The 17,739-nt window shown below is 47.8% G+C and overlaps 1 protein-coding gene across 1 annotated transcript; it reads left to right on the forward strand.

Moving 5' to 3' along the window:
- The first annotated feature begins 6,712 nt into the window (after positions 1-6,712).
- LOC127572479 (beta-1,3-galactosyltransferase 5-like) lies at positions 6,713-17,067 on the forward strand. Its single transcript, XM_052019804.1, has 2 exons — positions 6,713-6,766; positions 13,386-17,067. Exon 2 carries the CDS (start codon positions 13,864-13,866, stop codon positions 14,875-14,877), a length of 1,014 nt encoding a protein of 337 aa, XP_051875764.1. The 5' UTR covers positions 6,713-6,766; positions 13,386-13,863; the 3' UTR covers positions 14,878-17,067.
- Positions 17,068-17,739: the final 672 nt, after the last annotated feature.

A 17,739-nucleotide genomic window follows, 5' to 3' on the forward strand; every position in this document is an offset into this window, starting at 1 on the left:
AGGCCCATCCTGTTGTACACTTCAGTGGAGGATTCAGTAATGACTTGGAGCTTGGCTACCGTGGACACCCAGGCTTCGTCTGTATACTGTGATCGAGAAGTAATGAACCAGAGCTGACACGTCATCAGTAAAACTGCAGGAATCTTTGCAGAAAGAATGGTGTGGATGGGGTGGATTAGCTTTGTGGTGGGCAGGCTGAGGTAACAGGTATAGGGCCACGCAGAGACAACCTTTTCTAAGCAATATATTAAAGTGCCAATACAATATAGAACAGAGAAAAAGAACAGTGCTGCACAGGAACAGGCCCTTCGGCCCACCATGTCTGTGCTGACTGTGATGCCAACTTAAACCGATCCCATCTGCCTGCCTGTATCCCCCCATTCCCTTCATATTCATGTGTCTGTTTAAATGCCTCTTAAACATTCCTATCATATCTGCCTCCACCCCCACCCCCGGCAGGCCGTTCCAGGCACCCACCGCTCTCTGTTTAAAAAAAAACTTGCCTCGTAAATCACCATTAAACTTTACCCCCTCACTTTTAAATCTATTCCTGTTAGTATTTGACATTTCTACCCTGGGAGAAAGGCTATCTACTCCATCTTGAGCACTGCTTATGCAGCCAGATCACAATGTAGCCAAGTTTTATAAGACAATTATATTTAATTAACTTGATTTAATATAATTTAATTATTTATAACTAATTTCTTTAACTTCTCCTGGAAACCATATCAATCATTCATCACAATGTCCCCTGCCCTACAATCAGCCACCACCCTTATACCTCCTCTAACCTACCAACCCACAGGTTCCAACTCCCTGGGTAGCAGCTGAAGTAAAAGATCAAGGGGAGCTGGGGAGACCTCTCTGTGTGTTCTGGCAAATCCCTCGATAAATATCCCTGGAACATAGAGTCATAGAGAGGAACAGGCCCTTCGGCCCACCAAATCTGTGCTGACTGTTAACCAACTAGTCTTACATTAGTCCCACTTTTATTCTCCTCATATTCCCGTCAACTCCCCCCAGATTTGAACACTCACCTACAGATTCGGAGCAATTTACAGCAACCAGTTAATCCACCAATCCATATATCTGTGAGATGTGGGAGGAAACCGGAGCACCCAGAGGAAACCCACTGGGTCACAGGGAGAACATGCAAACCCCACACACAGTCAGCACCCGAGGTCAGGATCGAATCCGGGTCTCCGGTGCTGTGAGGCAGCGGCTCTACCAGCTGAGCCACTGCTGCACAAATAAATATCGCTTGGTGTTTGATGTGCAGAAAAAAGTTGCTGCGGTTTCTACGTTACAACAGGAACTGCAGTTAAAAGCTGCTGACTAACTTAATATTATTTTGGACAATGAGGTAGTGAAACCACCTAGTCTCCATGTCCCAAAGACATGTGGGTTGGTATGTTCATTAGCCACTGTAAGTTTCCCCTAGAGTGTTGCTGAGGGGCAGAACTGGAGCCAATTGATGGGAATATAAAACGGGATTAGTGTAGGATTAATGTACACTAGGTAAGGTTAAGATACAAAGGTTAAGAAGGCATATGGTGTATTGTCCTTCATCAATTGTGGAATTGAATTTGAGAGCCGAGAGGTAATGTTGCAGCTGTATAGGACCCTGGTCAGACGCCACTTGGAGTATTGTGCTCAGTTCTGGTCGCCTCACTACAGGAAGGATGTGGAAGCCATTGAGATGGTGCAGAGGAGATTTACAAGGATGTTGCCTGGATTGGGGAGCATGCCTTATGAAAACAGGTTGAGTGAACTCGGCCTTTTCTCCTTGGAGCGACAGAGGATGAGAGGTGACCTGATGGAGGTGTATAAGATGATGAGAGGCATTGATCGTGTGGATAGTCAGAGGCTTTTTCCCAGGGCTGAAATGGTGGCCACAAGAGGACACAGGTTTAAGGTGCTGGGGAGTAGGTACAGAGGAGATGTCAGGGGTAAGTTTTTTACTCAGAGAGTGGTGAGTGTGTGGAATGGGCTGCCGGCAACGGTGGTGGAGGCGGATACGATAGGGTCTTTTAACAGACTTCTGGATAGGCACACGGGGCTGAGAAAAATAGAGAGCTATGGGTAAGCCTAGTAATTTCTAAGGTAGGGACATGTTTGGCACAACTTTGTGGGCTGAAGGGCCTGAATTGCACTGTGGTTTTTCTATGTTTCTAAATGAGGGTTTGATGGTCAGTCTGGACAGTGGATTAAAGAGCCTGTTTCTGTGCTGTATGACTCTGTCCTTTTGTCCGTAGACAGAGGATAGTAGTCAATGGGTGTTATTCTGGCTGGAGGTCCATGACCAGTGGTGTTCTGCAAGGGTCCACACTGGGACCTCTGCTGTTTGTGATATATATAAGCAACTTGGATGAAAGTGTGGGTGGTGTGTTAGTAAATTCGCAGATGCAAAGATAGTTGGCATTGTGGGGTAGTGTAGAAGATTGCCAAAGGATACAGCAGGATATAGATCTGTTGCAGATATGGGTGGAGAAGTGGCAGATGGAATTTAATCTAGCCAAGTGTGAGGTGTTGCGCTTTATAAGATATCTTTATTAGTCACGTGTACATTGAAACACACAGTGAAATGCATCTTTTTTGTGTAGAGTGTTCTGGGGGCAGCCCGCAAGTGTCGCCACGCTTCCAGCGCCAACATATCATGCCCACAACTTCCGAACCCATACGTCTTTGGAATGTGGGAGGAAACCCACGCAGACACAGGGAGAACGTACAAACTCCTTACAGACAGCGGCCGGAATTGAACCCAGGTCACTGGTCCTGTAATAGCGTTACACTAACCGCTACACTACCGTGTCTGCCTTCGAGAGATCAGACATAAAGGGAAAGTACACGGTTAATGGCAGGACCCTTAACAGCATGGATATACAGAGGGATCTTCGGGTCTAAGTCCATAGCTCCATGAAAGTGGCCGCACAAGTTGATAGGGTGGTAAGGAAGGTGTATGGCATACTTTCCTTTATTAGTCAAGGCAGTGAGTTCAAGAGTCAGGAAGTTACAGCTTTATAAGGTTCTGGTTAGGGTGCATCTGGAGTATTGCATTCTGTTCTGGTCACCTATAGGAAGGATGTGATTGATATATTTAACCTTTTCCCAGTTCTGGCACAAGTTCATTGGACTCTTTTCTCTCTCCACAGATGCTGCCTAACCTGTTAAGTATCATCCTCATTTTCTGTTCTTATTTTTGCACCAATCGGTACTCTATTTGCTTTGACAGTGGGATGGGCCAGTGGCTGAAGGAGGGCAGGGCACATGATTAACCACATTAGAACAGAGAACACTACAGCACAGTACAGGCCCTTCGGCCCACAATGTTGTGCCGACGTTTTATCCTGCTCTAAGATTTATCTAACCCTTCCCTCCCACATAGCCCCCTATTTCTCTATCATTCATGTGTCTATCTAGGAGTCTCTTAAATGTCCCTAATGTTTCTGCCCCCACAACCTCTGCCGGCAGTGTGTTCCATGCACCCACCACTCTCTGTGTAAAAAAAAAGGAAAAAAAATTACCCCTGACATCCCCCTTATACCTTCCTCCAATCACCTTAAAATTATGCCCCCTCGTGTTAGTCATTGTCGCCCTGGGGGAAAAAGTCTCTGACTGTCCACTCGACCTATGCCTCTTATCTTATGCCTCATTGTGGGAAGTGGATGGTGAATTGGGTTATGAAGACGTGACTTATGAACATCCCCACATACAAGCATTTGTTCCTCTCTCCACTTTTAGTAGTTGCTCTTTCTTATCAGTCTTGTGTCCTTTTGATGCTGTTCATTACAGTACAGTGGAGGTGCAGTTCCCATATCCAGTGGTTTTTGTGCGTTATTCGACTTAGGGACAAAATTGACTTATGGACGTCTGTAAAATCAGAACCCCTTTCGTTATCCGGGGACGGGCTGTATTTTCATTTTTGGAAATCTGGGACAACTCCGTCAGATGTGGTTTCCCCAGCAGGGATATTCTGCATGCAATTTATTTCCAAATTAAATTAATTCTATTTAAAATGAAGGTCACCCAAGGATGAATCTTTTTTTTGTAGTACTGGGCTGCTCTAAAACCAGGCACTGGAAGCATTGAGATATTTCTGTTACTGCCTGGTATAATGATGGGCTCTTCTTGAGATCTAACCTGCTTAGGGGAGTAGTATTGTTGCTGAGATTTGGCTCGATTTGAGTGAAAATTGCAGGTCTGCAAATAATCTCCGCATCCTCCTGGAAAAAATTCCAAAAACAGACTCTCCTGACCATTCACCTCTCCTCTAAAGGTTCCCATTCTCACCTCCTTAACTGAGTCCAGCACTGGGAGCCTTTGTGTTCCTGATGTCTCTGACCTTCACCCTCCCCTCCCCTCCCCTCACCTTCGCAACCCTCCCCTCACCTTGCTCCATCTGTTCCCCCCCTCCCTTTTCCCTCTTTCCCCTCTCTCATTGTCTACCTACATCTATCATCCACCTGCCACTGTCTCCCCACTCCACCCCTGCTCACCTCCCCCACCTGGCACTACCTGCCTGTCCTCTCACGCCTGAGGTCCCACACCAGCCGGTACAGGAGCTTGAGGTCCCACACCAGCCGGTACAGGAGCCTGAGGTCCCACACCACCCGGTACAGGAGCCTGAGGTCCCACACCACCCGGTACAGGAGCCTGAGGTCCCACACCACCCGGTACAGGAGCCTGAGGTCCCACACCACCCGGTACAGGAGCCTGAGGTCCCACACCACCCGGTTCTTGAACCGAACTGCACAACCCTAACCCTACCTTAGCAACAGAACACTAAGGACCACGCAACGCTAGTGTAGCGGTTAGTGTAACGCTTTACAATACCAGCGACCTGGGTTCAATTCCGGCCGCTGTCTGTAAGGAGTTTGTACGTTCTCCCTGTGTCTGCGTGGGTTTCCCCCAGGTGCTCTGGTTTCCTCCCACATTCCAAAGACGTATGGGTTAGGAAGTTGTGGGCATGCTATGTTGGTGCTGGAAGCATGGCGACACTTGCGGGCTGCCCCCAGAACACTCTACGCAAAAGATGGATTTCACTGTGTGTTTCAATGTACATGTGACTGATAAAGATATCTTATCTTACCTCTTACACTACCATGGACTTGTTTCTACTGGCATTTTTGCACTATATCTTGTTTTGCAGAGTATTTTTCTTCATTGTTTTGCATAATGTATGTATAATTTAAGCCTGCAATGCTGCTACAAGCAAGTTTTTCATTGTACCTGTACCTCACGGTATTTGTGCACATGACAATAAATTTAACTTGGATTTAGATGGAATGTCAATGAACATTGAGGGACCATATCTGGCTAGAATAAATTGTGAGTAGGACTAGATTTGGTGTTCAACACTGAGTACTGTTTCTCATATAAAATTCCTCCACTGCCCACTCTTTCAAACTATTCATTCCCCCATTGGTATCATTTTGCCGTAATTTTATTTTTCTAAATCTTCACTAGCATTGTTTGGGTGAAGGCATTATAACTTCATAGACTGATACAGCAGAGAAGCAGGCCGTTCGGCCCACTGCGTCCATGCTGACCATTGTATTTATCTCTCCTAACCCCAGCCTTCTCTTTTGTCTGCCATTTCCAGCTCCTCCAATATGACGCTCCCCTCCTCTCCACTCACAGGGATTGTTCCCTGTGACACACTGGTCCCTTTACACCCGACACCATGCACTCTGTCCCCCTACCTTCCCGTGTTTGTGTTTAAACTCTGTTTATCTGACCCTGTTGCCTGGTTGTATCTGTACAGTTAACATGCTGGGACTTGTCAATGGATTTGTGCTGGGACTTTTGGCTGGGTTTGTGTACAGTTTATGTGAAACTTTCTGCTGGGTTTCTCTGGGGGTTTTCTGGGGGTTTTCAGGGTTTTTACTAATTTGTCCAAGGGCTTTTGCTCAATTTTTATTTGTAAGGTTCTTGCTGGGTTTCTCTGAGGGCTTTTTTTTTGCAGGGTTTTTGCTGAGTTGGTCTGTGGGGTTTTGTTGAGTTTCTGTGCTTTTGCTGTGTTTTTGCGGTTTTTTTTTCTGGAGTTGTCAGAGGGTTTTGTCTCCCGTTTGTTCGTTGGTTTTTGATGGAATCTGACTGTGGGTTTGCACCCCTGTTTGTCACTTTCCATCTTGTTAGTTATTTTTTTATTTCAAAAATAAACTTTATTCATCATAAAAAAAAACTATATACAGCAATAAAACAGTGCCAATCTTTACATTCATGTACGGATCAATCATTAGTGTTTACCTTTATATAGATATATATAAAAACACACAGCACGGATGCAACTCGTGTGGCTCCCTAGGGGGCTACCCCAATCCTGTATTTACAATATTTAAGGGACTTCCTCGCCCCACCCCGCCCCGCCCTCTCCTGTGGTTTCAATTTTCTAAAATAGCACTGAGATTATCTGCAGCCCCGCAAAGTGAACCATATCCCAGTAATTCTGATCTCCTTCTTGGGTCGATCCCAGTATCAATCCCAGCGAGTTGGGAATTAACTGGCTGATGTGCATTCTTGCTGATTGAACCCATCTCAATGGACGGAGTGTGTTCCAGAGGAGACCCGCCTCCTACGGCTTTTGGCTGCCTCTACGGCGGGACTTCTGTCAGTCAGCCCCTGGCCCACATTTGGTTGGATGCGGCGGCTGTCGATCAGCGGTGGGCGTGGCCCGCGGAGTTTGCGGAGTGAGTTTGTGAGCTGAGAGGTTCCGCAATCCGCGGGGCAGGGGACCCGGTCTGTGCTCGGGGTTCTGCTGGCTCAGGTGGGTCATGGTCCTGGCAGTGGGTCGGGTCTGCGGGAGCGGTGCTGGGAGTGTGCGGGGTCTGCGGGAGCGGTGTTGGGGGTGTGCGGGCTCTATAGGAGCGGTGCTGGGGGTGTGCGGGCTCTATAGGAGCGGTGCTGGGAGTGTGTGGGGGTCTGAGGGAGCGGTGTTGGGTGTGTGTGGGGTCTGCGGGAGCGGTGCTGGGAGTGCGGGATCTGCGGGAGCAGTGTTGGGTATGTGCGGGCTCTATAGGAGTGGCGCTGGGAGTGTGCGGGCTCTATAGGAGCGGTGCTGGGGGTGTGCGGGCTCTATAGGAGCGGTGCTGGGGGTGTGCGGGCTCTATAGGAGCGGTGCTGGGAGTGTGTGGGGGTCTGAGGGAGCGGTGTTGGGTGTGTGTGGGGTCTGCGGGAGCGGTGCTGGGAGTGCGGGATCTGCGGGAGCAGTGTTGGGTATGTGCGGGCTCTATAGGAGTGGCGCTGGGAGTGTGCGGGCTCTATAGGAGCGGTGCTGGGAGTGTGTGGGGGTCTGAGGGAGCGGTGCTGGGTGTGTGTGGAGGTCTGAGGGAGCGGTGCTGGGTGTGTGTGGAGGTCTGAGGGAGCGGTGTTGGGTGTGTGTGGAGGTCTGAGGGAGCGGTGTTGGGTGTGTGTGGGGTCTGAGGGAGCGGTGTTGGGTGTGTGTGGGGTCTGCGGGAGCGGTGTTGGGTGTGTGTGGGGTCTGCGGGAGCGGTGCTGGGAGTGTGTGCGGGGTCTGCTGGAGCGGTGCTGGGAGTGTGTGCGGGGTCTGCTGGAGCGGTGCTGGGTGTGTGCGGGGTCTGCTGGAGTGGTGCTGGGTGTGTGCGGGGTCTGAGGGAGTGTGCAGGAGTGTGTGGGATCTGTGGGAGTGATGCTGGAAATGTGCGGAGTCTGCGGGAGCGGTGCCGGGAGTGTGCTGGTCTGAGGGACCGGTGCTGAGAGTGTGCTGGTCTTAGGGAGTGGTGCAGGAGTGTGCGGGGTCTGGGAGAGGGAATGTGCTGGTCAGTGGGAGTAGGATGTCTGAAGGAGTGGGTGGAGTGTGTTCGTCTGTGGGAACAGTGCTGGGAGAGTGTGTCTGTGGGAACAGAAGGGGAATGTGTTGAGTTTGCAGGAGTGGTGCTGGGAGTGTGCGGGGTCTGTGGGAGTGGTGCGGGGTGAGCACACTTCATTTACTATGGGAGTAGGCTGTTGTATTTTCCACGATGGTCTGCTCAGTGTGGAACCTAGGTGTGCATGTCGTTGGGATCGGGTGGTGCTCTCTTTGACTTGGCACAGCCTGACCTGATTCAGACCTGAATGTTTTATCAACTGATGCACAATCAGGCCGTGCTGGTCTCGATCGGGTGGTCTCCCCCACTTTGCGTAGGTCTCTTTGGAGCTGGCCTTCCCTGGAGAGCAGTCAAAATCTGCAATGGTTTGGTTCAGACCTACTTCCCTTTTCCAGAGAGGATGGGTTTGTGACAGTTGGGGAAAGGAACGGAGGGGAAGAGAGACTGTTTTAATGCAGTGAATTGTTTTGATCTGGTATATGATGGGATTGGGGGCTGCAGGAAGCAAATTCCAAGCACACTCAGATAAATTCTATTGCTCCTGTAAAGCTAGGGCTATGTGGTAGGATCAAGGCCATGGTAATTGGTTTACTATTGTCACATGTACCAAGATACAGTGAAAAGATTTTGTATGCGTGCCATCCAGACAGATCATTTCATACATAAGTGCATCAAGATAATACAAAGGAAAACAATAACAGAATGCAGAATAAAGTGTTACAGTTACAGAGAAAGTGCACTGCAGGCAGACGATAAGGTGCAAGGGCCAAAACGAGGTAGATTATGAGGTCTGGGGAAGAGTTCAATAGTCTTGTAACAGCAGGATAGAAGCCGTCCTTGAGCCTGGTGGTACGTGCTTTCAGCCTTTTGTATCTTCTGCCCGATGGGAGCGGGTTCAAGAGAGAATGTCTGGGGTGCGAGGGGTCCTTGATTATGTTGGCAGCTTTCCCAAGGAAGCAGGTAGAATTGATGGAGTCAGTGGAGGGGAGGCTGGTTTCCGTGATAAACTGGGCCGTGTTAACAAATCTCTGCAGTTTCTTGTGGTCTTGGGTGATGGCGCAGCCTAGCTTGATGCTGCTCTGTTGTGGACCCATTGGGTTGGATTTCGGCTGCCTGCCGTGATGAAGTAAATGTAAGATGGAGATGAGTCTGTGTGAGAAGCCTACTGAGGATGGAACACCACAGTCCCTCCTGTCTGACAGAGTTAAAGGCTTTAGTCAGACAATAGGCAAAGTCAAAGTCGAGTTTATTGTCATCTGCACAAGTCCATGTGTGCACAGGTGCAATGAAAAACTTACTTGCAACAGCATCACAGGCACATAGCATCAGATAAGCAGCATTCACAAGAAAAACATAAACTATACACAATTTTTACGAGAAAGAACACAATGAAAACAAAAAAAACTAATTCCATTTTAGTTCAAAGTGGTCATAGTGTTGCTAAACTGTGGTGATTAGGGTTGTGCCGGTTGGTTCAAGAACTGAATAGTTGAAGGGAAGTAGCTGTTCCTGAACCTGGTGGTGTGGGACTTCAGGCTTCTGTACCTCCTGCCCAATAGGAGCTGTGAGAAGATGGCATGGCCCAGATGGTGGGGATCTTTGATGGATATTGCCTCCATCAAGTACAGGCCCAGAGACATCAAACACTCCTTGTATGTTAAGCCTTTCATAGAACATAGAACATTACAGCACAGTACAGCCCTTCGGCCCACGATGTTGTGCCGACATTTTATCCTGCTCTAAGATCTATCTAACCCTTCCCTCCCACATAGCCCTCCATTTTCTATCATTCTTGTGGCTATCTAAGAGTCCCTCAAAATATCCCTAATGTATCTGCCCCCACAACCTCTGCCGGCAGTGCGTTCCACACAACCGCCACTCTCTGCGTGAAGAAACTTACGTCTGATATCTCCCCTATACCTTCCTCCAATTACCTTAAAATTATGTCCCCTCGTGTTAGCCATTGTCATCCTGGGAAAAAGTCTCTGACTGTCCACTCGATCTATGCCTCATCATCTTGTACACCTCTATCAAGTCACCTCTCATCCTCCTCCTCTCCAAAGAGAAAAGCCCTAGCTTGCTCAACCTATCCTCATCAGACATGGTCTCCAATCCAGGCAGTATCCTGGTAAATCTCCTCTGCACCCTCTCTAAAGCTTCCACGTCCTTCCTATAATGAAGCAACCAGACTGAACACAGTACTCCAAGTGTAGTCTAACTATAATTTTATAGAGCTGCAACATTACCTCGCAGCTCTTGAACTCAATACCTCAACTAATGAAGGCCAACACACCATATGCCTTCTTAACAACCCTATCAACCTTGCGCGGCAACCTTGAGGATTCTATGGACGTGGACTCCAAGATCCCTCTGTTCCTCCACACTGCTAAGAGTCCATAAGAGGCCATAATGAGATAGATTATGAGGTCAAGAGTCCATCTTATCTTACTAGGGAATGGTTCAATAGTCTTGTAACAGCAGGATAGAAGCTGTCCTTGAGCCTGGTGGTACATGCTTTCAGGCTTTTGTATCTTCCGCCAATGGGAGAGGGGAGAAAAGAAAACGTCTGGGGTGGGAAGGGACTTTGATTATGTTGGCTGCTTTACCGAGGCAGCAAGAAGTGTAGACAGAGTCCATGGAGGGGAGGCTGGTGTCCGTGATGCGCTGGGCTGTGTCCACAACTCTCTGCAGTTTCTTGCAGTCCTGGGCAGAACAGTTGCCGTACCAAGCCGTGATGCATCCAGATAGGATGCTTTCCATTATGCACGGATAAAAATTGGTGGGGGTCAACAGGGACATTCTGAATTTCTTTTGCCTCCTGAAGAATTAGATGCACTGGCGCGCTTTCTTGGCCATAGTGTCTATCTCTTCGCTGGATTCCCTTGCAATGCCTCTGTGCAAGCTTGAAGTCGGGTCTATTTCAGTAACTAGAAGATTTGCACTCTGGGTGATCCTTGCCCAGTCAGAAGAAGCACATTCTTTCAATGTTTTAACTCCTGGCTCTTGTTTATTTCCTTCATTGCCATAGTGACTAACTACACTTCAAATCTTTAATTAATGATCGCACTCGCACATTGCCCTCTGTCATGAGACTGTGACATTGTTCTAATGGAGCCTGAAGAATAGCATCTCATTTTGGAATGAAAGCAGGTCTGGAGAATTCAATAATTTCAGATCTTAAACACTTTTTTCTCACATTTTTGGGCACTGATAGTGGGCACAGTAGTGTAGGGCAGGCACAGTAGTGTAGCAGTTAGCGTAACGCTTTACAGTGCCAGTGACCCGGGTTCAATTCTGGCTGCTGTCTGTAAGTAGTTTGTACGTTCTCCCCATGTCTGTGTGGGTTTCCTCCGGGTGCTCCGGTTTCCTCCCACATTCCAAAGACGTACGGGTTAGGAAGTTGTGGGTGTGCTATGTTGGCGCCAGAAGTGTGGCAACACTTGCGGGCTGCCCCCAGAACACTCTACGCAAAAGATGCGTTTCACTGTGTGTTTCGATGTACGTGTGACTAATAAAGGTATCTTATCATTACTGAATTTAAACTGTACTGCTCTCAGCTGAGATTTGAACTCAGGTCTCTGGATTATAAAGCCAGGCCTTTGGATTACCAGTCTGATAATCACTGCCCCAGTTAAATTCAATTAATGGTAGAACATAGAACAGTACAGCACAGAAACAGGCCCTTCAGCCCATGGTGTCTGTGCCGACCATGATGCCAATCTAACTAACCCCATTTGCCTGCACGTGATCCATATCCCTCCATTCTGTGCCTGTTCATGTGTCTGTCTAAATGCCTCTTAAACACCATTATCGTATCTGCGTCCACCACTATCCCTGGCAACCCGTTTCAGGCATCCACCACTCTCTGTAAAAAAAAAGTCTCATAAATAAACTTTCCTCCACTCACCTTAAACCTATGCCACCTAGTATCTGACATTTCAACCCTGGGTAAAAGACTGACGATCTAGCATGTCTGTGTGTCTCATAATTTTATATATTCTATCAGGTCTCCCCTCAGCCTCCGACGCTCCAGAGAAAACAAGACAAGACAAGATAGGACAAGATATCTTTATTAGTCACATGTACATCAAATCCAAGTTTGTCCAACCTCTCCTTGTAGCCAATGCTCTCCAATCCAGGCAACATCCTGGTGAGCCTCTTCTGCACCCTCTCCAATGCCTCCACATCCTTCCTATAGTGTGGTGAACACAATACTCCAAATGTGGCCTCACCAAAGTTTTATACAGCTGCAACGTGACTTCCTGACTTTTATACTCAATGCCTCAACTGATGAAGGCCAGCATGATGTGCACCTTCTTCACCACCCTATCCACTTGTGTTGACACTTTCAGGGAGCTATGGTCTTGTATCCCAAGAACTGATGTTCAATCAGTTCTCCTGCCATTTACTGTATACTTTTCTCCTGCGTTTGACCTCCCAATATACACCACCTCGTTATTATCCAGATTAAACTCCATCTGCCATTTCTCTGCCCAAATTTCCAACTGATCTATATCCTGCTGTATCTTTTGACAACCTTCCTCACTGGCCACAACTATCCTGATTTTTGTGTTGTCTGCAAACTTAATAATCAGACAACCTACCATTTTTATCCAAGTCTTTTAAAAAAAAATCACAAACGACAGAGGTCCCAGCACTGATCCTTGTGGAACACCACTGGTCACAGACCTCCAGCCCTCTACTACTACCGCTATCTTCTATGACCAAGACTGGAATTAAAAAAAATTCATTAATAACAATGACCACACAACTACCAGATTATCGTTTGGTTCACTAATATCCTTCAGGCAAGGAATATGCCCCCTGCCCTGTATGTGACTCTTGACTGTTGGTACACTTGGCTCCTAAATAGCCCCCTTCCTTCCCATCAGTTCAAGATGCCCAGATTTTAGAAAATGGATAAATTGGAAAGAGAAGGGTGGTTTGGATCTAAAATTATTGGATACTGAGGCCCATTTCTTCCCGGTGTACCTTGTTATTCAAAGACCCCACCCACCCCAGACATTCTCTCTTCTGATGTAGGCCAGTGTGCTAAACACCTTTTACACCACCCTGTCTACCTGTGATGGTGCTTTCAACGAACTGTGCACTTGTATTCCCAGGTCCCTCTGTTCCATTATACTCCCCAGTGCCCTACCATTCATAGTACAAGTCCTACACTGGCTTGACTTTCCAAAATGCATCACCTCACACTTATCTGTATTGAGATCCATTTGCCACTCCTTGGCCCATTTCCCTAACTGATCAAGACTAGAGGGAAGCTGAGAACAAAAAAACACTCAGTAACTGGTGAGAGCATAGAAATTGTTGTCTGAAGTAGAGGGAGAAGCAGGAACTCTCAGCACATTGAAACAGGGATTGAAGAGCAGTAACGTAGCCTGCAGAGCTGAGGACCAAGTGCTGGGCAGTGGGATTAACCCAAAGTCCACTTTTGGCTGGCACGTGCAGGACAGGCTGATTGGCCTCCCCTTTTGTTGTAATTTTCCTTTCCTGTAAGGTCATCGACCTGTAGGTTAACCCTTCCTTCTCTTTGCACAGGTGCTGCCTGCTCTGGATTTTGTGGTCCTACTTTGGGGAGAATTTCTCTGGCTGCCAGAAGTGGGTTGGGGTTTCTTGAGGCCTTGAGATGTGCTGGAAAAACACAGCAAGGATCACAAGAGTGTAACGACTTCAATATCTGGGAGGTTCCTTCCCTCTCGGCCGAACCAGTATGAAAACAAACAATTGTACGTTCATGGGATGTGCATCAGCATCAGCAATCAGCAATTATTGTCCATCCCCGTTTGCCTCTGAGCTAAGGGGCAACCTATGATAAGAACAGCACGTTTCTTCCCTGCTGGGATTTGGTGAGGATGCAGTGTTACCGGCTTTATTAAATTCTAGATTTATTGGATTACTTAAACTCCCCAGCCTTCGTGGTGGGATTTGAACGTGTCTCAGGGTGTAAGCACTGCAAGTAACTACCAAGCATCAAAATATTGCCATACATTGTTCCTGTGTGTATGGACCTGGAGCGATGAAATTAAGAACGTACTTTAAAGTGCTTGTCCTTGTGTTGCTCCCGATGTCTGCCTTTCTGATCCTGGCTTTCCAAGACCCTGGAAGATTGACCGAGAAGGCCGGTCGATGGGTGAAGAGCAGCCTCCTGGAGCAGGTGGGGGACAGGGAACGAGATCCGACGGGAAGCGGAGGGGTGGACTTTGCGCCGTTGTTCAGTCAGATCTACGAGCCTCCCCCCTGCCAGCAGTACCAGGACCTCATGGTCCTGGTGACTTCGGCGCCCCCCAACATTGACCGCAGGAACGCCATCCGCAGCACCTGGGCACGCCGCTGGCGTCGGAGCCCCTTCTCCTGGCAGGTGGTCTTCCTGGTTGGCCGAGCCACGGAGCAAGGAGTGGACGCCAAAATCCGCGAGGAGCAGGACAACTTCCAGGATCTGCTGGTCGGAAACTACCTGGACACCTACCGGAACTTGACACTGAAGGTCATGCATGGTTTGAAATGGGTAACAAGCACTTGCCGACCTGCCTACGTACTGAAGACCGACGACGACTGCTTTGTTAACACCGACCGGTTGCCTGGCTTTCTGATCAGGGACAACCAGATCAGGACTAGGCTCTATGCCGGCTCGCTATTCCCAGCTGAGCGGAGAGAAGTCATCCGGGACCCCGGGAGCAAGTGGTACGTGTCGCGCCAGGACTATGACAAGGACCGCTACCCGCCCTATGTGAGCGGGGTGGGCTATGTCCTCTCCCTGGACGCCGCCCGGGCTATCCTGGAAGCGGCGGCGTCCGTCCGCCCGATTCCCGTGGAGGACGCCTACGTCGGCATCCTGGCAGAAGAGGCCGACATCCCGCCGCTGGGCAGCGGCCGCTTCACCAAGCACAACGTGAACTGGAGGGTGTGCAACTACAGGTACCTGATGGTCATCCATCACCTCAGCACACAGGAGCAGCAACTGGCCCACAGTAAGATGGTGCAGGCCTGGACGGCTTGTTCCGAGAGTGTGGACATCACCAAATGGGATTGAAGGTGGTTGACACTTGTAAAGTGTTCAACAGGGAGCAGAATGGAAACTAATGAAACAGGCTGAATTAGACCTGGGGCATTCAGGGTAACGTCCAGGAACAGAACAGTGGAAATCTGAAGCTCTTTCCAATAAGTGGTTTATTATTGTCACATGTACTGAGATACAGTGAAAAGCTTTTGTTTGTGTGCTGCCCAAACGGATCATCCTATACAGAAGTACATTGATGTGGTATAAAAGGAAAAAAAAACAGAATGCAGAATATAGTGTTACATTTACAGAGAAAGTGCAGTGCAGGTCGACAATAAGGTGCAAGGGCCACAATGAGGTAGATTGAGAGATCAAGAACAGAACATAGAACAGTATGGAACTGGACAGGCCAATTGGCCTATGATGTTGTGCCAATCTTGATGCCAATTTATACAAAATGTCCTCCTCCTGTGTACCATCCATATCCCTCCATTCCCTTCATATTCATGTGTCTATCTGAAGGCCCGTTAAGCTCCATCAAAATGTATGTTTCCACTACTACCCCTGGTAACCCATTGCAGGCACCTACCACTTTCTGCGTTTTTAAAAAAAACTTGCCCCTCACATTGCCTTTAAACTTCCCCCCTCTAACCTTAAAAGCATGTCCTCTGGTGTTTGACATTTCTGCCCTGGGGAAAAGATTCTGACTGTCTACCCTATCTCTGCCTCTCATAATTTTAAAAACCTCTATCAGGTCTCCCCTCAGCCTCTGATGCTCGAGGGAGAACAATCCAAGTTTGTCCAAACTTTCCACACAGCTCATACTCTCTAATCTAGGCAGCATCCTGGTGAACCTCTACTGCACCCTTTCCACGGTCTCCACATCGTTCTGTAATGGGGCGACCAGAACTGCACACGATACTCTAAGTGTGGTCTGACTAAAGTTTTATATTGCTGCAGCATGACTTCCTTATTCTTTTATTCAACCCCTGAAGAGTTTATCTTCAGCATATAAGAGGTTCATTCAAGTCTTATAGGAACGGGACAGAAGCTGTCCTTGAGCCTGGTGGTACATGTTCTCAAGCTCCTGTTTCTACTGCCCAATGGGAGAGGGGAGAAGAGAGAACGACCGGGGTGGGACAAGTCCTTGATTATGTTGGGAGCCAATTGGAAATATCAAACTGAGACTGATAGGTTTCTAATTTGAAAAGGGCGTTACATGAAGGTGTACTTGCGCTGATGGACAGAGTTAAGGTACAGTTGACCACAATCCAACTGAACTAGAGATTGAATAACTCCTCCTGTTATATGCCAAATGCAGGCAAATGGAACTAGCTTGGATAGACATCTTTGCTGGCATGGACGAGTTGGGCTAAAGAGCCTGTTTCTGTGCTGTATAACCATGACTCCATATAAAGGGAACCTAAAGTCATAGACGTAGCTGGTTCTACGAACCGAGAGATAACCATGGTCTGGTGAGGCAAGAGTCACTGAGAAGATGAATGTGACTGAGTCCATCCACTGAATGGCACATTGATACTGGAATATGGACAAGGTGTCTCGGGAAGACCGAACAGATGACTGCCGTAACCTGGAAGGACAACAGTAGCAGTTGAGAGAATTAAGTGTTGCCTCCCTCCAAGTCGCACATTAATCCAACCGGGATGTATATTGTCAGTCACTGGGACAATATCCATATCTAACAAGCACATTGCTAGCACATGGATTATACAGTCCAAAAACCTAGCTTCCCACACCTTTCCTACTTGAGGGATGGGCAATGTGTTGTTACAATAACAAAATTTAAAAGACATTTGGAAATTGGTTTATTATTGTCACGTGTACTGAGGTACAGCGGAAAAACTTGTCTTGCGTACCGTTCATACAGATCAATTCATTACAACAGTACGTTGAGTACAAGGGAAAACAATAACAGAATGCAGAATAAAGTGTTACAGTTACAGAGAAGGTGAAGTGCAGGCAGACAATAAGGTTCAAGGTCATAATGAGGTGGATTGTGAGGTCAAGAGTCCATCTTATCATACTAGGGAACTGTCCAATAGTCTTATAACAGTGGGAGAGAAGCTGTCCTTGAGCCTGGTGGTACGTGCTTTCAGGCTTTTGTATCTTCTGCTGATTGGAGGGGGGAGAAGAGATAATGTCGGGGCTGGGTGGGGTCTTTGATTATGTTGTCTGCTTTACCGAGGCAGCGAGAAGTGTAGACAGAGTCCATGGAGGGACGCTGATTTCCATGGTGGATAGGAAAGGTTTAGGAGGATATAGGTCAAACATGGGCAAATGGGACTAGCTTAAATGGGCATCTTGGTTGGCATGGATGAATTGGGCTGAAGAGCCTGTTTTCCATGAGGATGACTCTATGATGTTGTCAGATGATCTTGCTGGGTATCAGTACATTGACTGTAGAATTGAATCTGACTTGTGTTCAGTGAGTAGCACTCCTTGTATGACTTAAGAGGTTCTGACTTCCACTCCAGAGACTTGAACCTAATTCCTGTGCAATACCAAGGGAGTGCTGCAAGTATTGTAGCTGCCATCATGTAGACAATATGTTGAATGAAGGCTGCGTCTGACGCTAGGTGGATGTAATAGACCTGATGGTTGCTATTGTCAAAAAGAGTAAGTAACCCCCCCCCCCCCGCCTTATTTTGCTGACTGCTGATTGTTCTCTGATCGACTTCACAGAACCAAATTATCCACTGGTTGCCTGTTGGATCTTGCTGGATATAAATGGCCAGCCAAAGTTCTTTTTGCCAATGTCTACAGTTGAGGAAATTAATTGGCTGTAAAAGGCTTTGGGATGTCTTTGAGGTGGGTGAAGAGGGTTTTAGAAATGGAGACACAAGAGACTGCGGATGCTGGAATCTGGAGCAAAAC

This window comes from Pristis pectinata, chromosome 7 (genome assembly GCF_009764475.1).
Source record: "Pristis pectinata isolate sPriPec2 chromosome 7, sPriPec2.1.pri, whole genome shotgun sequence".
Lineage (NCBI taxonomy): Eukaryota > Metazoa > Chordata > Chondrichthyes > Rhinopristiformes > Pristidae > Pristis > Pristis pectinata.

What these genes read in the sequence shown, in the direction of transcription:
- LOC127572479 (XM_052019804.1), top strand. Translation starts at nt 13,864, where the DNA reads ATGAAATTAAGAACGTACTTTAAAGTGCTTGTCCTTGTGTTGCTCCCG.